Source organism: Nycticebus coucang, chromosome 20 (assembly GCF_027406575.1).
Source record: "Nycticebus coucang isolate mNycCou1 chromosome 20, mNycCou1.pri, whole genome shotgun sequence".
NCBI lineage: Eukaryota > Metazoa > Chordata > Mammalia > Primates > Lorisidae > Nycticebus > Nycticebus coucang.
The window spans coordinates 43,558,901-43,584,932 of NC_069799.1; the positions used below are offsets into that span (position 1 = coordinate 43,558,901).

The following is a 26,032-nucleotide window of genomic DNA, read 5'->3' on the forward strand; positions in this document are numbered from 1 at the left end:
GTTGGCCATTCTTGAGGTTTCCAGAATGTGACATGCTTGCTAATGGCTCCGAGTCTTCCCACATGTTTAAATGTTGCTTCTCTTGCTAGGATGGATACCGTTCTCCCTTCTTCTTCTTTTTTTTTTTTTTGCAAAGTTAACTCATACTTATCCTACATAATTTTACTCAGGTATCATCTCCTCCTAAAAGCTTTCCCTGACTACTTCATTACAGCCACTCCTGCCTGTTCCTGAAATAGTCCAGGTATCTCACTGGGTGGCAGTTGCCATTCACTGGTCCTTCCACCCACTGTGTAATCTCCTGTGGGTGTCAAGTAAGCAGCAGCAGAATTGGAAGGCTGAAGGCTCCATACACATTTGCTCATTGATTGCATAAATGCATGGGCTTGGTATAGAACATGTAGGTTTAAAAGTCCCTTTGCCTGGGTGGCGCCTGTGGCTCAGTGAGTAGGGCGCCGGCCCCATATACCGAGGGTAGCAGGTTCAAACCCAGCCCCGGCCAAACTGCAACCAAAAAATAGCCGGGCGTTGCGGCTGGAGCCTGTAGTCCCAGCTGCTGGGGAGGCTGAGGCAAGAGAATCGCGTAAGCCCAAAAGCTGGAGGTTGCTGTGAGCCGTGTGACGTCATGGCACTCTACGGGGAGACTCTGTCTCTACAAAAAAAAAAAAAAAAAAAAAGTCCCTCTGCCTTATGCAAGTGCATTGTCAATATTGGAGTTTTAGGATAATTTTGAAGAATTGCAATCTGTATTTTCCTTGTCTTCTCTCCAGCCTGTGGAGTGTACCTACCTGGAAGATAGCAATTTGCCTGTGTGTCCTAATCTAATGACAGCTCCTCTCAAGCCCAGTATTTAAGAATAACCATTATTTTTACTATGTAGCCTGTAGGGTGAAAACCACTTACATAATTTTCGTGTCTTGGTGAAATTTTGCTGCCAAACTTATGAAACCCAGCCCGATACTCTTATTTTTAAAATATCCCACTGAAAAGAGATCTCTGGATACCCATTTTTATGTGTAATATAAATGAAATGTCATCTAGATCCCTTCTCATAATTCAACTCCTCCCTCCATTTTTTTTTTCTTTTTTGGTTTGGCGAGAGTACCACAGATATTTATATGATTCCATTTTAAAGTTTTTCAGAGAACAAATGATTACAAGTGTTAACCTATGGCTATGATGAAGCAGCATTTTCATGCAATACAAACAAAATCATGCGCTAGCTATAAAGAACTGTTTATAAAATCGGAAGTAGACCTTGCTTTAAATGTTTTTCCAGAATTATTAGTGTCCCGTAATAATTCCCTTATAAAAGAGTAAATGTGTGGCGATAAAATGCAGTATTTTTTAAATGCAGTATTTTAAAAAAGACTTTGGAGCAGAAACAGAATAGGATGCCTACCATTTCTGTCAAGCCCAGTGGTAGGAAACTGACCAATGACCTGATGCGGAGCCTATCAAATATTACAACCCAAAGTTTCATTAGACGTATTAAATAATTTCTGGTAACAGTCCACCTGAAGTACCACCTGTCCCTACCGCCGTTTGCATTTTGCATTTTGAAGACCCACGGCGCCGCGGTGCCCGGGCCGCGCACTCCGCCTCGGTCCGCCCGCGCTGCGCAGCGCCTCGGAGCGCCCGCAGGAATCCCGGCCGCAGGTGGCCGCGGCCCGGCGCCGCTCCCGCCCCTCGCGCCGGCCGCCGGCGGGGACCGATCGCCGGGCGGGGGGTGGCACTGGCGCCGGAGCCTGCCGCCTGCCGGGGCAGCAGCGCCCTCCGACGTCCTCCGCTGCCGCCTGCCGGGAAGCCAGCGTGCGGGGCAGACACTTTCCCTGCACCTTCGCCCGTCGGAAAGCGGCGCTGGGAAGCAGCGAGCGAGCGTGAGAAAGTGCGCGTGTGCGCCGGGGACAGGAAGGCCGGACAGCCGGCTCCCCGGCGTCCGAGCGCCCAGCCCGGCCCGGCCCGGCCCGTCCGCCCCCGGCCCGCGGAGGGCGGGGGCCCGGAGCAGCCGGGCGCGGGGAGCGAGGCCGGCGGGCGCCGGGGGTTGGCGGGACGCGCGCTCCGTGCCGGCGCCGGCCTCGAGCCCGCGCCCCCCCCCCGCCCGCGTGCCCGCGCCGCTGCGCGATGCAGTGTGGGGAATGGCTGGGGTTGGCTGAAGAGCGCACAGTGGAGTTTTAATGTCCGCCATGTTGGCCATGGCGTATTGAAGAGAGCGAGCGAGCGAGGCGCGGAGCGGCACAGCCTCCCACCCTCCCGGCCGGTGTTAGTGCCCGGACGGCGGGCTCTGCGCTCCGCCCCCCAGGTCCCCGGCAGCGGCGGGCGAGTGGGGACCGAACCCCGGTTCTCCATGATCCCGCTGGCCGGGGCCGTTTCCCCAGAGCGGAGAGGTATCTGCTGCGCCTGAGATGAGTAAACTGTCGTTTCGGGCGCGGGCGCTAGACGCCTCGAAGCCGCTGCCGGTCTTCCGCTGTGAGGATCTGCCCGACCTGCACGAATACGCCTCGATAAACCGGGCCGTGCCGCAGATGCCCACCGGAATGGAGAAGGAAGAGGAGTCGGTACGTGTTAACTCCCCTGTCCGACCCAGCGGCAGGCCCCGCTCCCTCTGCTGCCTGCGGCGGCGGCGGAGCAGCAGACCCACACAAAATGGCCGCCATCTTCTCCTCGCCGCCGACTCTCGGGCCCGGCCGGCCCGCTACCCCGCCTCCCCGGGCCTCGGGCCTCGGCCGCCGCGGCCCGGCGGGGCCCCTGGGAAGGCCACCCGCTGACCGCGGCCCCTTGGACCCGGGGCCCGCGGAGTTCGGGGGCCCGAAAGGCACAAAGGGGTCACGTGACGGAGCAGCCGGCAGCCATTTTGTGGTCTTAGCTCTTGGGTTGGGCCTTGTGCATCCGGAGGGGAACGGCCTGGGTGGCGGTGGGGGGGTGCGGCCCGCCGGGAGCCGCGCGGGGCCCGCCTGCAGGCCTCTCCGCGGGCCGCTGGGTGGCGCTCTAGGGCCACCGCGTCCTTCGCGCCGCTGCCCGGGCCGGGAACGCAGGTTCTGCGCGCAGTCGGGGAATTGGAGTGCCCGGTGGCCTGGAGAGGCGCGCGGGGCTCGGTGCGGCCCCCACGTGGGGCCTCCTGCGAGGGACACGCAACGTTTCCTGTTGACAGCGGGTCTGGGAGGCTTTTTCTGTCCCCTGCCTGCGAGGAAACGTCGAAGGTGCTGCGTGTTGGCCCGGGCGACTTTCCTAGGAGAATGAGACTTAACTCGCAGAATCCTCTTCCCGGGACTTTTGCATCCATCCCTCTCCCATCCTTGGTAGTCGGAGGAGTGATTAAACTCAACTCTCCCTGACTTTTTCTTTGGGCCTACGAGAATATGTTGCGGATTGATTTGGAGTCCGCGGGTCTCCTAAATAAAGACTGTAACTTTTAATACATTTTTTTTTGATTAAAGTAAATTTAAGTTCGCCTGCTTTGTGGTCTTTCTCCGCAACGTGGGGGAGAAAAGACTTAAGGCGACGAGATCTAAATTTCGAAATTTTGTACTTTCTCATTCATAATCGAACTAGGGTTAAGTGAATTTTTAGTCATAGGAATTTTAACACGGAGGTGTCTAAATTGGGTGGGGTTCGGTGTTTAAATGACCGTTTACAGATAATAGACCTTGTTTTCATAGCTGTGGCTTTACCTTGCTGTGGAGGTTGGGTTCAGACACAGGGATAATAGAATCTTCCTCTCATTTCCCCCAGATCCTTGACAGTATAACTTGATGACTTCTAATCCTAAGGAATTGCATACCTTGGTTTTCAGGTACAGCCATTTAAACAGGGTGCAGTGTATTGACAGTTCAAGGAATTCAAGGAGTCGCGTGGATTTGTGTGCTACGGTTTTGTTGTGGAAAATCCTACTGTAATACTTCTGTTGGTATTGTAAGATTTTTAATGTAGAAATTGTTCTCTGTAATGTTTGTTTTTTTTTTTTTAAATAAAGCTGTTTAAACTGCTTGGGTTGTTTAACCTTTTAAAGTAAAAGTTAAATAGTTGTGACAGTGGAATGTTACTTTTGAGAGTAGTCTCTTAAATCTAACTTTACAGATAAGCTGAGTGCTAAGTGTATGTAGTAGCTGAAAGATTGTCTAGTAAGGTACTGACTTTTCAGCACATTAGCTATGAGACAGTACCTCTCGATTTATTTTACTTGTATCAACTTTAGAGTAGAATGGTGCCATTTGTTCTTTTTTAAATAGTTATTTGTTTTTAAAAAATTAAAGTAGTCGTGACTGCAGAATCCTGTCTTTTGGGTTTATTTTTTATTTCTGTTTACAAATTTTACAGATAATTAAAGTAATTTGGGGTATTGGTGTAGTTACCCTGCCCTGGAAATTAATTTGTAGTTCTTGTTTTGCAACCAAGGAAGAGGAAAGCCTTGGTTAAAGCAGATTAGCACTACAGCACACTTTAGAAGTTTAGTCTTGTTTTTGTGAACACTTTGGACAGTCACAAGAATTACAACTTAAAATCAGAGCTGAGCTCAACTAAAGCTTCAGTGCTTTTTAAATTTTACAGATATTTGTTCACTGAAATAATATTAACATTTTATAGTGCAGTGGCTAGTTTGTAACTTGTGGAGTCCCTGTTGTTGAGGGACACAGAGTTTTTGTGCTTTTTTTCCCATTCAGATTACCTTTGTACTTAATCTGTGTACAGTTTTTCACTTCACGTCCAACAGAAACTATGTATGACCAGAGAAGTAGAGACCTCAAGAATACTGAACTTGATAAAAGAATGTAAAAAGTACCTGGTAAACTGTTCTATAATCCTGTGGTGCATGCTGGTAGCAGTAGGTCATATAAGTCACAATATTGAAAGTAGCATGTTATATAATTTTGAAAATGTATAACTAAATATAAATAAAGGTACTGAATTAAGTCAACCTTAGAAAAACAAAAATTGATTTGGTGAAGCATTTTGTAGTTCTAATAAAGAGGAAGTATTAAAACAAACTTTTGCCTTTGATTGACATGTTATGAGTCATACTAGTTACTGGTTACCCTCCTAGGGCATAGTAACCTAGAACCTGAATTGACTGTCTAGTTTAGAAAAAGGTGTATAATCTTATGTTGATGTCATGAAAGATGGGGGCAGATTTAGATAAGGATAGTTTCTTACACACCACTTCATTAAGAAAGCATTTTACGTTCAAATCATAAAATTGCCATATGGACTGTATCTATTGTTAACATTTTGTTTCTGTGGTAAACTTGATGGAAATCCATGTCTTTTGACACTGAAAAAAATAACTTGTTAATGTAATCCCATTTAGCCCATTTTAATAACAATACAAGCTGTGAACACATGGGCCTAATTAGGCATACTTCTTAATTTTTAACAACTTGGAGTAGCGGGCAACCCCCACCCCACCCCCAAAGAAAAAAAATGTTCCTCAGTTATTTTTTTGTTATTGTAGTAGGACTGAAAAATAACTCTGGATTGTAATAAATTGAATGATTTGACGGGGTGATAGATGTTAGGGATTAAATGTCTGAATTTACAAAAAGTAATATGTTGCAACTAGCTAAATCAAAAAGTAACAGTTCACAAAAGCTTTGTATTTAATGAGTTACTGATGTAATTTCTAAATGATAGGGAAATAGATTAACCTCTGAAATGAATTCCTTTGGGGTTAAAAAAGAAGTTTAAACAAATGTCCCCTTTTAACTATTTTAACATTTCTAAATTTAAGATTATAATTTAATTTTATTATTTTTATAATTTTAAATTTAGTACTACAGTTTTACATTGAATTGAAAGGGCAACTTACCAAAGAGATTGGTAATGTCAAATTTTATATTAAAATTGACTTATTTTGATTAAAACAGGAGATTTATATTCTTGTGGTCCTCCTTTTATGGAAACATCACTTTAGGATAGACGTGTGTAGAAAGTCAGTTTTAAAGTGATTTAAGCAAATTGGAGCTACTAGTTCCCATAGTAGTTTTTCTTCGTGTTGTCTGTGGTGCATGTTGCCTACACTGATTTGGGTAGAATATTTGATGTAATTAAGATGTTGGTGATACCATATTGACGTTACCCTACACAGTCACCTTGGAGACTGTCAAGAGTAGTGTCTATTCGAAAAATAAAGGACGAGAACACCCCCCCCCCCCCAAAAAAAAAGAGTAGTGTCTAACCACCACAATCCAGCACCTTAATTTTGTAGGGGTCTGACCAGGCAGAATTGCTTCATACTCCCACCTTTTCTCTCCTTCATTACTGGCCCAAGTTAAAAACTATTTACAAAGTACACAAGAGCTTTTTATTTCTAATTAGAGGGAAATTGGAAATGTGCATACCTCTGATACGAATACTTTTTCAAAACTTTAAAGAATCTAGCTTTTCAGTTTTATAAGAATAAGCCTACGTCTGTTTAAGTTATATAAGCTTGGAAGTTTGATTTCTTACATTTTTAAAGAAATTAAGTTAAAACGATTTTTTATCTTTAATATTTTAAAGCAAGAATTCAGCCCTTTTATCAGGAACTGTAAAAATCAATCTAGATTTCTCCATTCTAACCACTGTCTTAGTAGTGGAATGTGTGAAAATAAGCAAAATTTAGCAAACTAATTACAGATAGTTTGAATTAGAAAGAAATTAGGAGTATTTGGGGGTTTTGCATTAGGTAGCAAACAAGTAGTCCAGATAAAGTCAAAGATAATCTAATTTCCACGTTTTCCTTGTCCAAACATTTTGGGGTAGTAGTTTCCAAGCTGGGGTATGAGTTACCTGGATGATTCTGGAAGTTGCTGAATTCCCACAACATGCCTATAAAATGTTTGTACGTGTTTCTAGGGACAGGGCTCATACTTGCTATCAGTTTCTCAAGAAATTGGTAATAGTTTTGGGCAGAAGGCTTAGAAATTTCAGTCATTTGGGGTTTTTTTTGTTTGTTTGTTTTGTTTTTTGAGACAGTCTCATTTTGTTGCCCTGGGTAGAATGCTGTGGCATCATAGCTCACAGCAACTTCAAACTCTTGGACTCAAGCAATCCTCTTACCTCAGTTTTTCACTTTTTACATTGGTCTCAAACTCGTAAATTCAAGGGATCCACCTGCATATGTCTCCCAGAGTGCTAGGATTTCAGACATGAGTCACTGCACCTGGCCCTATTTTGGTTTTATTTTAGTTTGTCAGTTATTAAATATATTAGTACTCAGTAGAATGAGGATAATTGAAAAATTAAAGGATATCAGCAATTTAGGAAAAAACGGGCTCTTAAATATTGTATGAAAGGGACCTTATGAAAATGTGAATGCTTACATGCCTGAAGCATTAGTAAAACTTTCGTTTCAGTATACAGTTTGATATTTAAAATTTTGGATTAGTTTAGACTTCATTTCCTTACAAAACATCAACTAATAAAAAGTAATGGGCCCGTGTATATCTAATGGTGTTTGTGGGGGCATGATCAGCAGCAGAATTAGTACTGAACTACATTTTCTCTCTGTTCATCAATAGGACTTAATTAAAAGTACCGTCTAAATACAGGGTGGCCATAAAGTCGCACAACTATCTTAAGTTGCACATGAATTTTATGGCCACCATGCAATAGAGTAGCTTGAATTTTGTAAACGAGATAAAAAGCTGTGCTTTTTATGAATTCATGGACAAGATTAAATACATGTATTATACCAGCCATTCCTGTTAAAAATGTCTAGGTTTTAGTTTTACATTTTTCATTTTACTGTGTTACTCTATTTACTAGTAGTAATGGTAAAGAAATTGGGAAGCCATAATATACCTACACACACATACATGCATAGTTAGGTCTTTAAGCCCTTGGTAAGTAATGGCAAGAGTTTGTTTTTTACAATTATGATTCAGTTTTCTTGAAAAGGATGCTTAAGTGTTAGCTCAGCAGTTAATTAAAAGCTGAGGGTAGCATCTTAAAGGGAGCAATAATACCATGGAATCGTGGTATATTTTGTGATTCTGTTCTTAGAAGAGAACTCAAAAGGAAATTAAAATTTTATATTGCAATTTGGTGGTAAAATGAATTGTGAGTCTCCTAAGTGCAAAAGGAGTATGACAGAACTAGAGTATGTATTTTAATTTTAAAGTAAACTTACCACTTTACAACTTAATTCTCCATAAGAACAAAACAAATTATGGCAGGAGAAATCAATGAGTAGAAGTATTCGAATGTTTAATCAACTAGAATTGCTTTCAAATTATTACTTGATATTGCCTTCTACACATTCATAAACTTCAGCAAATCTTTTTTGATCACACTTATTACCTTAAAGGGTATGATTATAGGTAATGATTTTGAACTATTTGCAGTATTTTATTTTTATTTTTATTTTCGAGATAGAGTCTCTTTCTGTCACCCTAGGTAGAATGCCATGGCATCGTCGTAGCTCACAGCAACCTCAACCTCCTGGGTTCCAGTGATCCTCTTGCTTCAGCCTCCCAAGTAGCTGGGACTACAGGCACTCACCGCAGTGCTTGACTAGTTTTTTTATTTTTAGTAGAGATGGGGTCTTGCTCTTGCTCTCGCTGGTTTCAAACTCCTGAGCTCAGGCAATCCACCCACCAGTGCTAGGATTATAGGTGTGAGCCACTGCACCTGGCCTATTTACAGTACTTTAAATATAGTGGACACCCAGCTGTGTACTTTTACATGAAATGACTTTCATCCACCAGTACGGCTGTAGTAGGTAGTTGAAAAACAAAAATACACATGTTGTACTTAAATTTACTGTGACACATTATCTGACTTGTGGCTTTGGCGAATATAGAGATAATTCTTTAAAAGATAAAAACCCTCACCTATTTGCTGTAATGGAGATTATCTTTAAAAAGTTTGATTCAGCTTTGGATATTCATTGCAGAATTTTATAAGAGATCATTAAACAAATCACTGTGGTTGAATTTCCCTCATTATGGCAAGTACTGACTGGAAAAATAGGATGTGGTCTTAGAGTAAATCGAGGGCAAAGATAACCCAAAGTTTAAAATGTCTTATGATTTAATACAAGTTCCCATCTTTTTGTATATTGGCGTGAATTATTTTGATAATTTATAATCCTGACTAACAGTTGTATGTGTGACCTCTGAGAAAATGTACCTTGATTTTCTGTCCTTTGACAAGTTAACTTACTCTCACTGAATGAACTTTTGTCTTTTCATGTGTTAAAAGTCTTCTGACTTACCTTGCAAGGTTACTCTGAGTAGTGAGTGAGACAATCTATGTAAAAGGACTGCGTAGATGAATTTCATTGTTACTAAACACGAACTGAATTTTTAGAACGCCCTTTTTGTTGGTGCCCCAGGTGACTGAACAGTCATGTAATCCCTTGAATTTGGAATAGTCTGACATAAAGGTGTTAAGATGTGTTCTCTCAAAAAAGTTGATATAGTTGTAAAAACTGTGTTTATACATTCGTTAATTGGGAAAAGTATCAAACTGAAGTTACCCAGTCTGTGATGCTGTGTGGGCGTGTCTGGGCCATGCTCCTGCACACCCAGGTTTTCTTAACTGTAAAGGGAAGAAGTAGGCCTATGGTAGTCTCTGCTGTGATGAGTTATTGTGTTGCTAATATATTTGTTTCCAAATGAATTTTATGTGCTTAGGAACAGTTATTAAATCTTGAATTAATGGCTTCATTTGCGTATTAAATTTATACTGAAATACATACTCTAGGTGGATGAATAATTGGTTCCAGTTTACTTTAGGAGGACTGAAGTTCTGAAAGCCAGCCTTTAAAGGTTATAAAGGATATACATGAGAACAGTGTCAGAATGCTTTTATCGTTGTAAGCGTTTGATTTGAGATTAGAGCTGGAAGTCTGTAGTGATGATTGCAAATTTGTGTTTTACCAGTAATAGAGTCTGAAGGTGAATCAAGGTATAAATATGGCTGTTTTGAAGTCTAAAGCAAGAATGTGATCATTGTTTTAATAGCTAAGTAAAGATATTTAAGGAGCGGTACATGACGCAAAGACAAAATATGAATAAATATGCATTTTTACTCACTGTTGCTTATTTGCTGTGAGCCAGTGATGTTATAGGCCTTGTGGATACGATGATAACAAACAGGGATTGTTTCATAGATCTTACATCTAAATTCTGTGGGGACAGAATTTTTTGTCTGCTTTATTAATGGATGTGTTTTGAACACTTGAAATAGTGCTGGCATGTAATAAATGTTCCATATTTGTTAATTGAATGACTGAATTGTAATGAGAACACAGGCAAAAACCAGAAAACGAATGAGTACAAGTAAAAATATATCACAACTTATATGTGGCCTCAGGACAAGGTAATACAGAATTTCAGATGGAAGGAGGAGGTTAAGTTTCTTTGCATAGGTGGTCTAGAAACATTTGATCTGAAATTAGACTGGTGGGAATGAGCCAACCCTGTGAAGATCTGGACAAAGAATAGTTCAGGCAGAGACACCTAAAGGTATGCAGAGCTTGAGGTGGAAACCAAGAACAAGCCAGTGCGTCAGCAGAAAGAGCAAGAGGTTAGATGGTAGGAGATGAGGACCCAGATCAGGTGTTGCAGGCAGCTCCAAGGAGTTTGGACTGGGTGACTTACTTAACAGTCATGTAATCCCTTGAATTTGGAATGGTCTGACATAAAAGTGTTAGCTTTAAAATAAGCCATTAGAGAGTTTCAGATAAGGGAAGGGAGTGACATGATCTGATTTAATGTTTTTTCAAGATTATCCCAGCTACCATGTGGAGAATGAGTCACACTGGGCAAGAGTGAAGGCTTTTAAGTAGGGTAGTAATAGCAGAAATGAAGAGGAATGGATGGATTGGTGATATATTTTGAAGGTGGAACCAACAGAACTTGCCTATGGGATGTGAATGTATTAGATAGAGAGTCCAAGAGGGAACTTCTGATTTTTAGGTTGAGCAGCTGGGTAGATGATTGGGCCACTTACAGAGGAAGTGGAAGTGGAAAGGACAGATGGGTGCCGTTTAAAATGCCTTTTTTATTTACTCTTAATTTAATTGAATATGCGAGATTGCAGTGCATTAGAGCAATTTGTGCTAGAAATATATAATTTGGAAGCCATGGGTTGGTACTATATATAAACTTAAAAGTTTTTAGGATGTGACTGGTATTTAAAGCTGTACTGTGTGTCTCAGAGGAGAAAGAAGCTTTTTAGAGAGAAAGAAAATAAAGATAAAAGTGTCTCAGAAGGAAGGATATTGGTTAACTCCGTCTACCAAAAAGATTATGGGAAAGTAATTGTTTGATTAGATGTGTGCTTTTGGCCTGTTTTGGTAGCATAGTGGGAAAGAAAACCCAGTTGGAGGAGAAGAAATAATGGAAGGTGGAAAAGGGGGATAGAGCAAGTATGGTGGATTTTTGGAATAGCTTTGCTATAAAAGAAAGCAGAAAAATAGCGTTGTAGTGTGGAGAGGGGGTTGCCAGATCAACAAATGGTTTCTTTTAAAAATTAGTTACAAAGTTCCAGCCCACAAAAAGGAGGGAAACATGAAGACAACCCCCCTAGGTTGCCCCAGATCGCTGCCTTGAGACTTTTCAGATTGCAGCACAGGGTAGGGACATCTCAGAGTCTGGCAGCTCCTTGAGTTGAAAAGACAGAATTCAGAGTTTGAGAGGCTGACAAGACTCATGGCAGAGAACCAGAGCTGCACAGAAAGAGAACTCCAGAGTCTACACAGTGGTCCCCTTGAGACTCTTGACTGAAAGCTCACTGAGCCTATAAGGAAATTTCCAAGTCCAGGAGAAAAGCAACTGGAAAGGAATAGGAGGAAGAACAAGCTTGGAAGCTCATAGGGTTTGAGACCATGTTGTTTCCCCACTTGCCAGAACAGAAAGGCCTCAGGATATACAAGGCATCAAGTTCTTGTCTTGGTGGTGGGTCCGAATTAGTTCTAGGCTAAAGACTGTTCTGGACTCACCCCTAACAAAGTTTGAACAGCAGCCTCAGAAGAATCAAACTAAATTTCAAGTAACTTAATTGTATCCCAGAACAAAGGCCAAAAATGCTTAAAGCAATATTAAAAGACATAAAACAAGTGTTTGGCACGCAATCAAAAATTTCCAAGCGTGCAAAGATGCTGGAAAATTATGACCCATAACTAGGAAAGAAGTTAATCAACAGAGGCATAGAAATTACCCAGGTTATGGAATTAGTAGATAAAAGTGTTACAGTTATAAATAAAAATTAAGTTGTTAGAACTTGTAGAATGGTTTCATTAAAAAGGATGAAGTAAACTCATCCCCTCTCCTGCTGAAGGACTTGCTCTTAATAACTGTTTTCTGCCTCTCTTCTGGATCGGTTGGTTTCATGGAGATACTGGTTCCTAATTAGAAAAAGAATACTTTTTTCTTTTTAAAAATGAGGAAGGCAGATATAGGAGAAAAGATGTCAGTTGTTACCGTTGGTAATGAGAGAATGAGGTAGTTCACCCTATGATTCCATTTTCTCTGTGAAGTATGTGGTGAGGTCATCTCCTCAGAGTGAGGGGGAACCTTAAGAGAGACAGAGGTAAGTGTGGGCAAGCTAACTTAACAGAGAAAGACAGAAAGATCGATGGACTTGCTGAAGCCCAGTATTTGTGATCATTTAAAGTGAGACTAGTTAGCTCACTTGGACAATAGCATTTATCTTGTATTTCCCCACAAAGTAGGTAGGTAGAGTTCATCAAGGGTTGAGTTTTGTACAGCAGGCACAAAGGAGGAAGAGAGGGTTGAAGGAATTAAAAGTATTTGTGAGGTGGAATATTGTGATGGGCCATGGGATCTAAATTAGGTAAGTAGCATCTGAGAATTGATGAATAGTGGACGAGTAGCAGGACTCATTGGAATAAAAGCATGGTGGAATTGATGTGTCTCTTTGGGAGTGCTGGAATAAGAGAAACCAAGTTAGGAGACTGGCGGTTAAAGAGTGGGATGCTTGAATTTAGATTTCAGAGGTGGCATGATTATTAATGAAGCCATGATCTAGTAGCTACAGGAGTGGTAGCTGAGATGGAGTAGAGGGAAAATCAGTACAGGTGTGACAGTCACAGTAGATTGGTATCCACATACGTATTGTTCAGAATGAAGTGAGTTAGTTGAGAAGACAACTTTGTGACTGTGATGGTTTGAGCTGCTGAGGGGTTGTGGGATTTTCGTTGATGGGGCAACAAAGAAGAAATGTTTAGAAGTGGCAATGAGAAGCAAGGAGGATGAATACCTATACCATCTATAAGTACGAAGTATGTGGGATGAGGGAAAATAAACTGCTTTTTGAAAGAGCTGTTTCTGGAACTCACTGCTAGGCTTCAGTTTAGGACAAGATGCGGAAACACTGAAAGAAGTTGAAAATGAATATAGAGAGGAGTTTACTTACATGTCTTTAGAGAACAAAGTAGAAGAGTTTGAAAAGGTGGTGAAGAGTGGAAGATTAGGTCAGATTAGGAGATTTAAGAGCACCATGCTGACAAAGAAGAGCCAGGGTGATACTGCTAAGTCTTGAGCTCTGTCGGTACTGGGTACAAAGAATGATAGGATTAATCCAGCCAACCTCAAATGAGTAAACCAGTCAAGATAACCCTCCTGCTAGGTATTCTGACCCCCTTTTTAAAAATGTTTATTTGAGACAAAGCCTCAAGCTATCACCCTGGATAGAGTGCTGTGGTGTCATAGCTCACAGCAACCTCCAAATCTCGGGCTCAAGTGGTCATCTTGCCTCAGTTTTTCTATTTTTTAGTAGAGATGGGGGTCTCACTTTTTGCTTCAGGCTGGTCTCGAACTTGTGTGCTCAAGCAATCCACCCACATCAGCCTCCCAGAGTGCTAAGATTACAGGCGTGATTGATATTCTGAACCTAAAGGGACTGTTCTTGCAGCTGGAAATTGTGTGATAGCCAGAGGAAGGGCAGCTTCCTCTGAACTAGAAATTAGTGGCCCCCTGAACTCCAAGGAGTCCTATCACTTGTGCTGCATAGCTGTATAAATATCTTTACAAAGGATCATTTTGTATAGCATATTTGTTTTAGGGCTTAGAAGATAAATCTTTAATGGTTATTGAACATCTGAGACCCTTCCTTTTCCCTCTGCAATGATTCCCAGGGTGCTGTACCATTGTCCTACCCTTATATCTCAGAAATTTGTGGGGGTGCTTTGGATCGTCAGTTATTGAGAGATGCTATTGCCATTTCATAGAAGGGGGCCTAGAATGATGTAAGTCCCACCATGCAAAGGATAGTACCATGGAAAAACTTTTGACTATCCCACACAGCATTCCAGCAAATGAAATTTACATTTATAAATTATCTGAGTCTTTTTTTTTTAAATTATCTGAGTCAAAGATCTAATCCCATTTTACATGTGAAGTGTTTTTTATACAGTTTTGATACACTCAAAATTTTCTAGGAATGCAACCACTGTATAAAATAAAGGAATGTTGTTTTTTTTTTTGTTTAGAATTTTTGCAGGTGTTATTTGGAAAATACTTCATAACATAAGCATTCTTTGTGGTATTTGAGTCAACAGTAGTACAAACCTGTATAAAGTCTACTTTTACAAAACTGCTGAACTGTTATATTCACAGTGATTCTCTGTAGGCAAGTAAGCATCTGTGATCACTTCATTTTGTTTTCTCAAGTATTTATGTGCTAGAATGCATATTTTATTATAAATTCCTTTCATTTCTCCTTTATTTTGCCATTAGGTTTTTGGATTGATTATTTGAAAAATGTGTAAGTAGGATAGAGAAGGAATTTGAAAAGAGAGCCTTGAGTCTGATAGGGTTGGGAGTAGCTGTCTGTTGGGTTCAGCACATGAACTGGTATCACATTAGACTCCATTAAAATTCTGGTTCTTCTGCTTATCCCCAAGTCTCCTTAAGCCTGGTGTAAAAATTGAGGATGATCCTGTGTGAGTATATAGCACAGTTCCTTACATACAGTACTCAGACCTTTTTAACTTACTTGAGTTTTCTCTTTAGATCTTGAAGGATAGAATTTTTTTTAAGTGGGTGTAAAAATTTTCAACAAATTTCTTGTCATCTTGTGATTTCGGTTATAAAAGTGTTTTGAAAGTGGACTCTGGTTTTGATAAATGCCTACTTATTATATAATGTGAGATAATCAAGATATCCAAAAACATGGCCTTTAGGAAAAGCTCAAATGAATTATTTTCTGAACTTATATACTCAGCATCTCAATGGATGCCTAAGATGTATAAAATGTGTTTTGAAGGATTTGTTAGTTGCCAAAGGAAAAACAGTTTTCTGTACCTTTTAAACAGGTTTTGTACATTTTAGTGATTTTTAAGTTTTCAGGGCTAGGCTGTCACTTAAATTAATGCATTTGAATCTGAGAATTCCTAGTAAAAGATTAAGATGCCCTCTTAGGAAGGTTTATAATTCCTAGGTAGTCTCCCTACTTTTCAAAGCTACAACTTCCTTAAAGTTTTCATGGTCTGTCTTGCTTGCTTGCTTGCTTGCTTTTTTTTTTTTTTTAGACAGAGTCTGACCATGTCACCCTCGGTAGAGTGCTGTGGCGTCACAGCTCACAGAACCTCAAACTCTTGGGCTTAAGCAATTCTCTTGCCTCAGCCTCCCAAGTAGCTGGTACTTACAGGTGCCAAGCCTTCATGTCTTTCTAAAATGTGAATTTGGTTGCTACTTTGTCTAAAAAATGCTTAAAATGTGTCTTTTTTCATATAACAAAATGCAAAAATTACTTACTAAGATTTAATGAGGCCTGCATGCTCTAGCCTCCATTTCCAGTCTTTTCCCTTTTCCCTCTTCCCTCCTTTAAGGCGCATAGCAAATTATCTCCAAATTTAGCAGCCTAAGCCAACAAATACTTAACGTGGCAGTTTCTGGAGGCTGGAATCTAGGAGTGGCTTATCTTGGTGGTTCTGGCCCAGAGTCTTTCACAGTGTCACACTCAAGGTCTTAGTGTCACAGTCCTCTTAAGAGTTTGACTGGATCTGGAGAATTTGCATCCAAGCTCATTCACATGGTTGTTGGCGAGGCTCAGTTCTTTGCTGACTATTCTGTTCATCATTATATGGGCTTCTCCACTGCCTCTCGCAGCATCCTCACAGAATGGCAGCTGGCCTCCTCCAGAGTGAGAAATCCAAATGAAAGAGCACACAAGAGGCACGCAAGACAAAAGCCATGGTCTTTTATGAATTTCTTTCAGAAGTTACTTATTGTCACTTCTGTCAGATGCTATTGGTCACGTAGATCAACCCTGGTAAAATAGAGGAGGGGACTGCACAAGGTTGTACGGAGAGATTATTAGAAGTTGCTACTGCAGTTGTCCTAGCAATGTGTTCTCACCCCTCCGAGTCCCCCAAAATCTCATCCCATTTATGATACCTGCTCAAAATCCAGACTGTCATCTAAATTAGATTAAGGTGTATCTGAGGCATCTTGAATATATTTCCTTAAGTACAGTTAACAGCTTCTTCACTGATACTATCCCCAAAGCTCAGGGGATTTGGTCCAAAACGTTGGATTGGTCTGGTCCCAAAACCAATCCAACGTTTATATTTCTGTTATGTCAGTGGGGACTCTGAGTACCAACATATGTGTTAATTATTTGTCACTATGTAACTACCCAAAATGTAGCAGCTTAAAACAATAAACATTTATAATCTTATAGTTTCTGAGAATCAGGAATCCAGGAGCATCTCTCTGGGTGCTTCTGGCTGTGTCTGCAGAAAAGCTGCTTTTAGGCCCACTCACATTATTGGCTGGAGACTCTCAGTAACTGCCTCCATGCCCTCACAGTCTGACTTCTGGCTTCCCACGGAGCAGTGAGAGTGTGTGCCAAGTGAGTAAGAGGGCACTCAAGACAGAAGCTGCAGTCTTATAGTCTAATCTTAGAAGTGACATAGTGCCGCTTCTGCCATATGCCTTGGTCACACGAACCCACTCTGATACAGCATGGGAGGCAGGGAACCTTGGGTACCATCCCGGAGGCTAGCTGCCACAAGCCCTCTGCTCAAAGAACTGAACTCCTTACCCGCACTTTGATGTTTTCTCAGTGGGCCATGCTGTTCCTCACTTTTGCCTTTTCTTACATTGCCCTTTTTTACCCCAAGTGTTTTCCTATATTCACTCAAACCCCTTTTTGCTGTCAACTTCTATGAAGCCTTTCCTCTCCTTTCCAAACCCGATAGCACTTGAACTTTTAGAAAACTAATTTATATATGTGATTGCTGGCTTTGCTGCACTACAGGCCCTTTGAAAGCAAAATCAGTGTTGTATCTTAAAGACTTAATATTGTTCTGGCACAAATATTTCTTGAGTTAACGTTTAGTTCTGGAAAAAACTAGGCACTGAATGATAATTTTGTGTTCTAAAATGGTAATCGGATAGATTACCTGCTCTACCTTTGAGCTTTTAGAGTAAGGCTAGGATTTAAGCTATGGTTTATTATGGGAAGAACACGAAACATTTTAACAAGCCAACATTTTAAGCCAGAGAAAATTTAATGACTTTTCTAAAAGTGTTTTGTGTAATGCTGTGCTTAAAGGGCTTGTTGTATACTTGTTGACTTATGAGATGACTTATTCATCAGACACTTGTAAACTTACACTTCAGAAGTATAATGTTAAATACTGTGGAGTTTATAAACATGTCTTCCTTCAAGGGGCCTGTAATTCGTGTGGTAAATAAAACAATCTGAAGAAGTCTTTTCTAAGTCTCTGTTGTAAATACTAGAAATATTTTTGCTTAGCATAGTTTATATGTTATCACAGTCTAATAAAACCATATAAGCCAACTTCTGATATTAGTTCCTGAAAAGTCATTTCTTTTTTTGCACTTGAAGTAAATATAAGTAAAATAGATCACATAAAATCAAAATTAGCTGTTCTAACTTAAAATTTTAACATTAAAATTCCTTCTTTCTGGACCAAAAATTTTAAAATGAAGATTTTGGTTGTAATTACCATCTTATTTACTGCCTTGAAGTTTCCTTGTTACCTACCATGGTGGAATCTTGACAGTAAACTTGGTAATTCTCAATGAATTTTTTTTTCTCTTTGTAATGCAATTCCAATAAAATAAGCATTCTTTTTTTCTGTTTGCCAAGAAATATTGAAGAATCAGCTCCATAAATGTATATTCTTTATTTGTCCTGGGTTTTTCTATACATTGTTTTGAAACATTCGTTGTTTTATTGGAACTTTTATGTCATACACATGACATCAAAAATTCCTTTTAACTTTTGTAGTGATAAAACAAACATTTTGTTGTTTCTTTTCCTTTAAGATAGGGTAGAACAAAGAAATGCTTTTGTGGTAAGATTAGCATTTTTTCGTGGTCTTTGTATTTTCAGGACCTTTTTTTTGTATAAAATTTCTCAGTTGAACCGTAATTCTTTTTGTATCTAAAACTATTTCTCAAGGATGCTTAGTACTTTGTATCCCCATAAAGAAACCAACTAATAACTACAAAAGTATTTCTTTATTTGAGGGCCCAGCTAAATTTGAATAGAGTCTGAATTTTCTAAGATTCAGATCCCGACAGTTTTCACTAAACAGTCTGCCTTATCAGATGGGAAATAATGGAATGTAATGGAATAGTGTTTAACTACTAACTGAGTGGCATAAAACAAGATGACGACTCACTGTTATCATAAATGTGTGTGTCTTCTAAAAGGATTGCTGGGACTTGTTGGAGAGGCATACTTCTAATGTAGATGCTCTTCCTTCATTAGCTAGCTGTAACAAATTGGTGTTAGACTATCCTTCCATTCAGTTTAATGTGTTCAAATTTACTATGAATCTCAGTGGAGAAATTCGAGAACTAGCATGAAAGGTCAGATAGGCTAGCAAGAGTTTAAAATATCCCACAAAAATTCCAGTGTATTGATGTTTAAATAATTGTCTAAATATTTCAGATGTTATTGTCTCCATTGCTACTTCCCTAACTCAGGGTACTGTCATCCCCCCACTAGTCCTCCCAAGACTACAGTTGTTGCCTTCTTAGTATTCTTGGGGGGTTTTTTGGTTTTTGGTTTTTGTTTTTGAGACAGAATCTCAAGCTGTCACCCTGGGTAGAGCGCTGTGACGTCGCAGCTCACAGCAACCTCAACCTTTTGGGCTTAAGCAAGTCTCTTGCCTCAGCCTCCCAAGTACCTGGGACTACAGGCACCTGCCACAACATCTGGCTATTTTTTGGTTGCAGTTGTCATTGTTGTTTGGTAGGTTCCGGCTGGATTCGAACCCGCCAGCTCCAGTGTATGTGGCTGGCACCTTAGCCGCTTAGCTACAGGTGCCAAACCCTTCTTAGTATTCTTGTCACAACCAGTGATCCTTTGAAAATGGAAACTCTTGCTAAAAACCTATAAAGAGCTCCCATTATTTGTAATGTGACATATACATATATACAGAGTGCTAAAAAAATGTATACACATTTTGAGCAAGGAAAACACTGTCTTGCATTTGTGATACTGAAGTCATGTTTGACTTCTGTAATTACAAGAGGTGGGCAACATGACTCATATTCATCTTTTGTTATCAGTATGCATTATTTCAATTTCAGTACAGGTTTTTCCTTTCTTAAAATGAGTGTGTGTGTGTGTGTATGTATTTGGTGGGGGGCACCTTCTGTATTAATCTTTATGTATTCTGGCCCTTACCTCCTTTTCATTCCTCCAAAGCCTTCAAGTTCCCTTCGGCCACAGGATCATTCTCATTTATTCCCGTATACTGAAACATTATTCCCCTACAGGGTGGTTTAGGAATCTTCTAGTGACCTTTCAGATCTCAGCTCAAGGTCAGTTCCCTAGGTGTCCACTCATTATATCAGGTCTGGTTCAGGATCTCAGATGTATCTTTCACAGCAATTACTGTTGTGAACTAACATTTTATTTTTATGGTTATTTGGTTATAGGCTTTGACCTATGTAGGCTTTTACTCTAAGCTGCAAGTACCCACAGCACTGGAGGTTAGTGCTTCTATAATTTTTTAATGAATGACTGTATTGGCTTATTGTTAATTTATAAGTTTCTAGCATTCTGTCCCAGAGCTATATTTATAGATTAGGAGTATAGCTCCCATTGCAATTTAGAATTACATGAGAATAATAATAGTTCTATCAGATTCTGCTATGTGGTTCCTAAACAAGTCACTTTACTGCTGTCCTCTTCTTGTTTTTTATCATTTATAAAGGGAACTTGAATGAGGTGATCTATAAGCTTGCCTCTTTCTTAAATGTGCTATGAGTTTAAGGGTTTCTCTACTGAGATTTTTAACGCTGCATTGCTTTATTGGGTTGATTTGAGGTTTCTATCTACATGATCTCACGTGAAGATCCAGGCTGAGTATTTTGTACACTATATGTAACAGAGAAAAGAGAGCTGTAGAAGATACCATATTTTGCAATAGCTATTAAAATACTGTGGCCAGAAGTTACATGTCACTTTAGTCTTTACCTCATTGGCCAGAACAAATAACATAGCTCAACCTAATCATAAAGGGACCAAGAGGGATCATAAAGGGATCCTATCGTAAGACCAAAAGACAGAAACAAAAATTTTTGTTCAGCCATACTAATGACAGGTTTGCCCTTCTAGTCAACCAAAGATTGGCTCTCTCTTCTTGCCACAGACAGAATATACTCATTTCTTCCACAGTGAAGCCAGCCTCAAATCACCAATTAATTATAACATCAGATTTAGGATTTCCAGGTGATACACGCCTTACTTTGTACTTGATAATGTATGTGTATTCCTCCTAGTCTGGAGATCTGTGAATGAAAATGTCCCCTGCTCCCCTCCCCCCCAACTGTGTACATTGGAATAACAAGGACAGGATAACTGCAGTAAGCACACTCATGTGAATAACAGAAGATTGGGAGAAATACTGTAGTCCCTAATCATAGCAAGTGAAAACTGCCACCAGCTAGACTTAATGAGGGCCTTCTTAAATGTAGGGGTGACCAGTCTGTTGTTTATTGTGGCTACTGGAGATCCTTCTTTTTCATCTTTCTTAGCCTCATCTGAAGTAGACATTGGAAAATTAGCCCTCTTTGGGAGCTGAAACACTTTACAACCTGCTTCCTGCCTATATAGAGAGATTTAAGCATACTTTTATAAATCAGATTTTTAATCCAGGCCCTTGACTTTTGCCTATTGGCTACACAACTTTTGTAGGTTTCTAATGTGTTACCTTCCATTCAGCTTAGTGTGCTAGTGTTTTTTAAGGGATGTCTGTCTTAATGTTGCTACATGAACCTATTGAACTATGTTTTGTTTTCCTGAGATCATTCTCAACTGAAGCTTTTATGGGGTGTCAAAATGTTAATTGGGTCTCTGCTGTGAGATTCTTCTCTTTAGTTCATGCCTATGTTTTAGCAGTTTTTACTCTTGATTTCTATACCTTACCTCAAGGCTGATTACTCTTCCTTTGTGGCTTAAAGCCTTTCTTGGTTTTTAAATTTATGGCTCCAGGTTAAGGACTCTTCCTTTCTAACTCTCCAAGTCCCCAAATTTTTGGACTCTCTTCCCTTTATCCCTGTTTACAAACTCTTGTCAGTTTTAAAATTTTAGTTTCTTTCTTGTAATACCAAACACAGTCACAACTACTGATACAGCTTTTTAATTAACACATAGTAATTGTACATACAGCCGTGTGCTGCATAACAACAAGTAATTGTATATACAGTCGTGTGCTGCATAACAACATTTTGGTCACCAACAAACCTCACACACGTATATGATGGTCCCATAAGATGATAACACTGTGTCTTTCTGTACCTTTTCAAAGTTTAGATGTGTTCTAGAATCACAAGTACTTACCATTATGTTACAGTACAGTAATATGCTGTACAGGTTTGTAGCCTAGGAGCAATAGGACTACCATATAACCTAGGGGTTTAATAGGCTATACCATCTAGGTTTGTGTAAGTACAATGTATCATGTTCCCACAGTGAAGAAATTGGCCTAACAATGAACGCACTTCACTTCTCGGAATGCATTGCCATCATTAAGCAATGCATATTTATGGTGCAATATGATGTTTTGATATGTGCACACATTGTTTAATGATCAAATCATGGTAATTGGCATTAGCTTATGCATCACCTTAAACATTAATTTCTTTGTTGTGAGAATATTCAAAGTCTTCTCTTCTAGCTATTTTAAATATACAGTGCATTCTTGTTAACAGTAGGCACCTTATTGTAGAACAGAATGCCAGAATTTACTCCTGACTGTAACACTGTACGCGTTGACTAACCTCTTCCCATTTCCCTGTATCCCATATCCCATATTGCCTTTTTAGTCTCTGGTAACCACTGTTCCACTCTCAACATCTATTGAGATTTTGTGGTTGTTTTTTGTTTTGTTTTGTTTCTACATAGAAGAATAGCAGATAATGAGAACATTTAAATACTTGTCTTTCTGTGCCTGGCTTATTTCACCTAATGTAATACCCTCCAGTTTCATCTATATTTTCACAATGACAGGATTTTGGCCTTTTATGGGTGAATAGTACTCCACTTATGTATACACCACATTTTCTTTATCCACTCATCCATTGATGGGCTTTTAGGTAGATTCCATATCTTGGCTATTGTGAGTAGTGCTGCATTGAAAGTGGCTGTGTAGATATTTCTTTGTAACTGATTTCATTTCCTTTGGATGTATACCAGTAGTGGTATAGAATAACATCTGGTAATATGGTAGATCTAGTTTCAATTTTTTTGAAAAAAAAAAAAATCCATACTGTTTTCCATAATGGCTGTACTGATTTACAGTCCCACCAACAACATAGAAGAATTTCCCTTTCCCATATTCACACGAGTATTTATATTTTGTCTTTTTGATAATAGTAGCCATTCTGACGTGGGGTGAGGTGCTCTGTAATTGTAGTTTTGATTTGCATTTCCGTCATGGTTAGTGTTGTTGAACATTTTTTCATGTGCTTGTTGAGACCTGTTTAGAAATTTCCCCTAGAGTTACAGGTTTATTAACTACTTTGTCAGTTATTATAACTGACTTTTACCAATATTTATATTGCATGTGGATTACCTTCCTTCTAACCTGCCTGACATCAAACCAATGGTTGTTTTGGGTACCAATTTATGTTAGGATAAGCTCGGATATGCTGTGATAACTAACAACCTCAATCTTAGTGTCGTATAATAACAAAAGTTTTTCTCTTGTTACATTTTGGATTATCATTCTGGATCAGTTGGGGAACCAGGCTTTGGAACAGTCAGCATCTTAAACATCGTAACAGAGTACTTTGAAAGACCTCACATCTTTTCGTAGTGGTTAAATCCTATGGTCCAGAAGGACTGTGGGTCGCTTTGACTTAAAACTCTTGGCCAGAATTAGTCACTTAGCTCCACCCAGCCACAGGAGGGCCAGAAAGTGCTTCTATACCAGAAATACTTGATGAACAACACTAAAAACTATCACTCTCTCAATATTTATCTTCGTGTAGTTGAGGAGGAGAGATGAGGAAGGGGAGCTATTGTAGACTTTATCCTACAATTTCTTGCATTTTTGGCAATGTGTTAACTGTACTCTTGTTTTTAGGGCACCTTCATGAAGATAAATGAAAGGTGTAACTTCTTCAGTGGGCCATGTTTATCTGTTTCTAGTTTAAAGGCTTTTATATATCTTCCTTGCCTCTATTAAAAAGTAAGTTTTGCATTCTGAGCATGGTTTGGTCACACTTAGATATAAATGGACTTACCAAGAGGCATACTATAGTTTATATTATCAAACTGAAATAAGTTCCTAATTAAGTACAGATGTGTCCTAACACCAGTCTTCAGCTATTGTTTATTACTGGACAGTTAATCTGTCCTTACAGAGATTAAAAAAAAAAAATGGTTAGCAATGCTTGCCATGGGTTGTTCCTTTAAAATAAGATTGTATTTTTTTGTTTGTTTGTTTAGGTATGGAAGAATCAACTTTTCATTCTGACCAAATTTAATGCAACTCATGAAACTTGACATAGTTTAATATTTTTGCAGAAAGGTGTCTTAAGTATGATATATGATAGAAACTTTATTTACTTGAGATATTTTATCTCTTTCTACTGTGAAATAAGGGAATTTGTGTGCTGTTTGTAGGAACCTAAGGACATGTGCAAGAAGAGATGTAATTTTTCCTTTTTGGCTGTAAATAACTAAAGAGATAATGATTTAAATGTACTTTTAGGATTAGAACAGAAACTGTTACAGGTTTGCAGCTCAAAGTTTGTAACCTTCTTCTCCCCAAATTAAAGTCGTTACATTTTTCTCATGTTCCCATAGGAAAAGAGGAAAACATACTCCTTTCATACAGCATTCAAAGTTTTTAAGATGTTCTAGTGATTTATTTCATATCTATTATGGGGTAATGCTTGTGATATATAAGTATCATAATAATAGTAATAAATAATCTTTGAAATGAATTATGGCCATTCATTTAATTTGATCAGGAAAGCTGTAAAAACATGGCTTTCTGAGACTCAGGAGAGCCAAAGCAATGGCCTTCTGCTTTTTTTGTTTTTCCACTTCCCTATCAAGGGTTGAAGGAAGGACTCTATCCTTCTGGTTCAGAGGCACCAACTCCCTCCCCTAAATCAGGCTAAGAAGGAACCAGCCAGCTTGTACCTCCTCCTGGTTGTTTTTCTTTCCCACCCAGTTGTTTTTTGTTTCCCCTCGACCACCTACCGCTGAAGCCATTTTATGAACTGTCATGTGCCACCTGAGCCTCCAATAAAAGCAAAAAACAGGCTTTGCCTTGTCTTGGTTAAAAAATACATGGCTTCCTTGTGACTGTGATACATTCTTTTGTTTGGTGGGGTTTTTTTTTTTTTTGTAGTTTCACTTTATCACTATCCTCAGTATATGGGGCTGGCGCCCTACCCACTGAGCCACAGGCGCCACCCTGTGATACACTCTTTTATTTTTTGTTTTAAATTATGTAGACAGATCTCATTCTCTTCTAAAGTTGCAGAAGTTTCTCTTCTAAAGTTTCAGAAGTGACTGACTATAGTCACTGGACTATATTTGTGCTTGAATTTGTAATATAAAGTACTAAAATTCTACAGTAGATTTGATGATCTTCAGATGTTAACAAAAATAGTGAACAGTGACAGTCTGCCAATAAAAATTAATTGGAAATTTATTCTTTTTTATGATTAGTAGGAGAAAGGATATCCTTTAAGAAAGGTAAATTCAGAATATTCTTAATTTATTAAGCTATAGTAAACTTTCTGTTAATAATTTAGGTCCTTATTTATTATAATCTGCCTATTAAAATAATACATATACCAAACCTTTAGGATATAACTTTAATCTTGTAAGCTAGGTGGCATTTTCTGCCCTTCTCTAGTCAGGAAACAGGTTAAATTGATTTCATTGTTTAAAGAGGTAATAAGTGTGTGCTAGAGAGGTTTATGTTCATTTCTTATTTTATCGATACAAAGGCAACTACCTGATTTTACTAGTAAGGAAATTGACAGTTCAGGGAAGTCATATTGCAATTAGTAAATGGAAGAATTGGAATTCCAATCCAGGTTTCTCATGAAAGTATGTGCTGTTCAGTACTACTTACTGTACCTTTTATATGCCTTCCTAATTGATGAAGAGTATTCTGATGAAATCAGAAGCTTTATTTCTATATATCATGTTTTACAGTATAGAAGAAAATAATTTATGGTATCAAATATTAAATAGAATAATTTCAAATATGAAATATTTCATCTACTACTGCATTAATTACTATAAAAAGTTAGGGGTAAGTTTGAGCATATGAGGGAAACAGACATGTATTTAAATAACAAAGTTTTGAGACTGTAAGAACCCCTTTTATTTTTTAACCACTATGGGAGATACTACTTTTTTTGAGACAGGGTATCACTTGGTCCCACAGGCTAGCATGTTGTGTTGTGAGATCATAGCTCGCTGTAACCTCAAATTCCTGAGTTTAAGTAATCCTCCTTTCTCAGCCTCCTGAGTAGCTGGAACTACAGGCATACAACATGATTAGCAGCTGATTTTTCTATTTTTATTAGAGAGATGGGGGTGTTGCTCTTTCTCAGGCTGG

At 39.3% G+C, this 26,032-nt stretch overlaps 1 protein-coding gene across 3 annotated transcripts in view; it reads left to right on the top strand.

Moving 5' to 3' along the window:
* EPC1 (enhancer of polycomb homolog 1) overlaps nucleotides 1-26,032 on the top strand; it is a 112,978-nt gene that overhangs the window by 27,809 nt on the left and 59,137 nt on the right. For 2 of the 3 annotated variants that reach the window (XM_053572457.1, XM_053572458.1), the window contains exon 1: nucleotides 2,109-2,558. The exons of the other annotated variant lie outside the window; for it this stretch is intronic. In XM_053572457.1, the coding sequence (XP_053428432.1) occupies nucleotides 2,406-2,558 (153 nt within the window). In that variant the 5' untranslated portion in view covers nucleotides 2,109-2,405. Of the gene's footprint in view, nucleotides 1-2,108; nucleotides 2,559-26,032 lie in introns of those variants that run through there. 3 annotated transcript variants of the gene reach the window in all.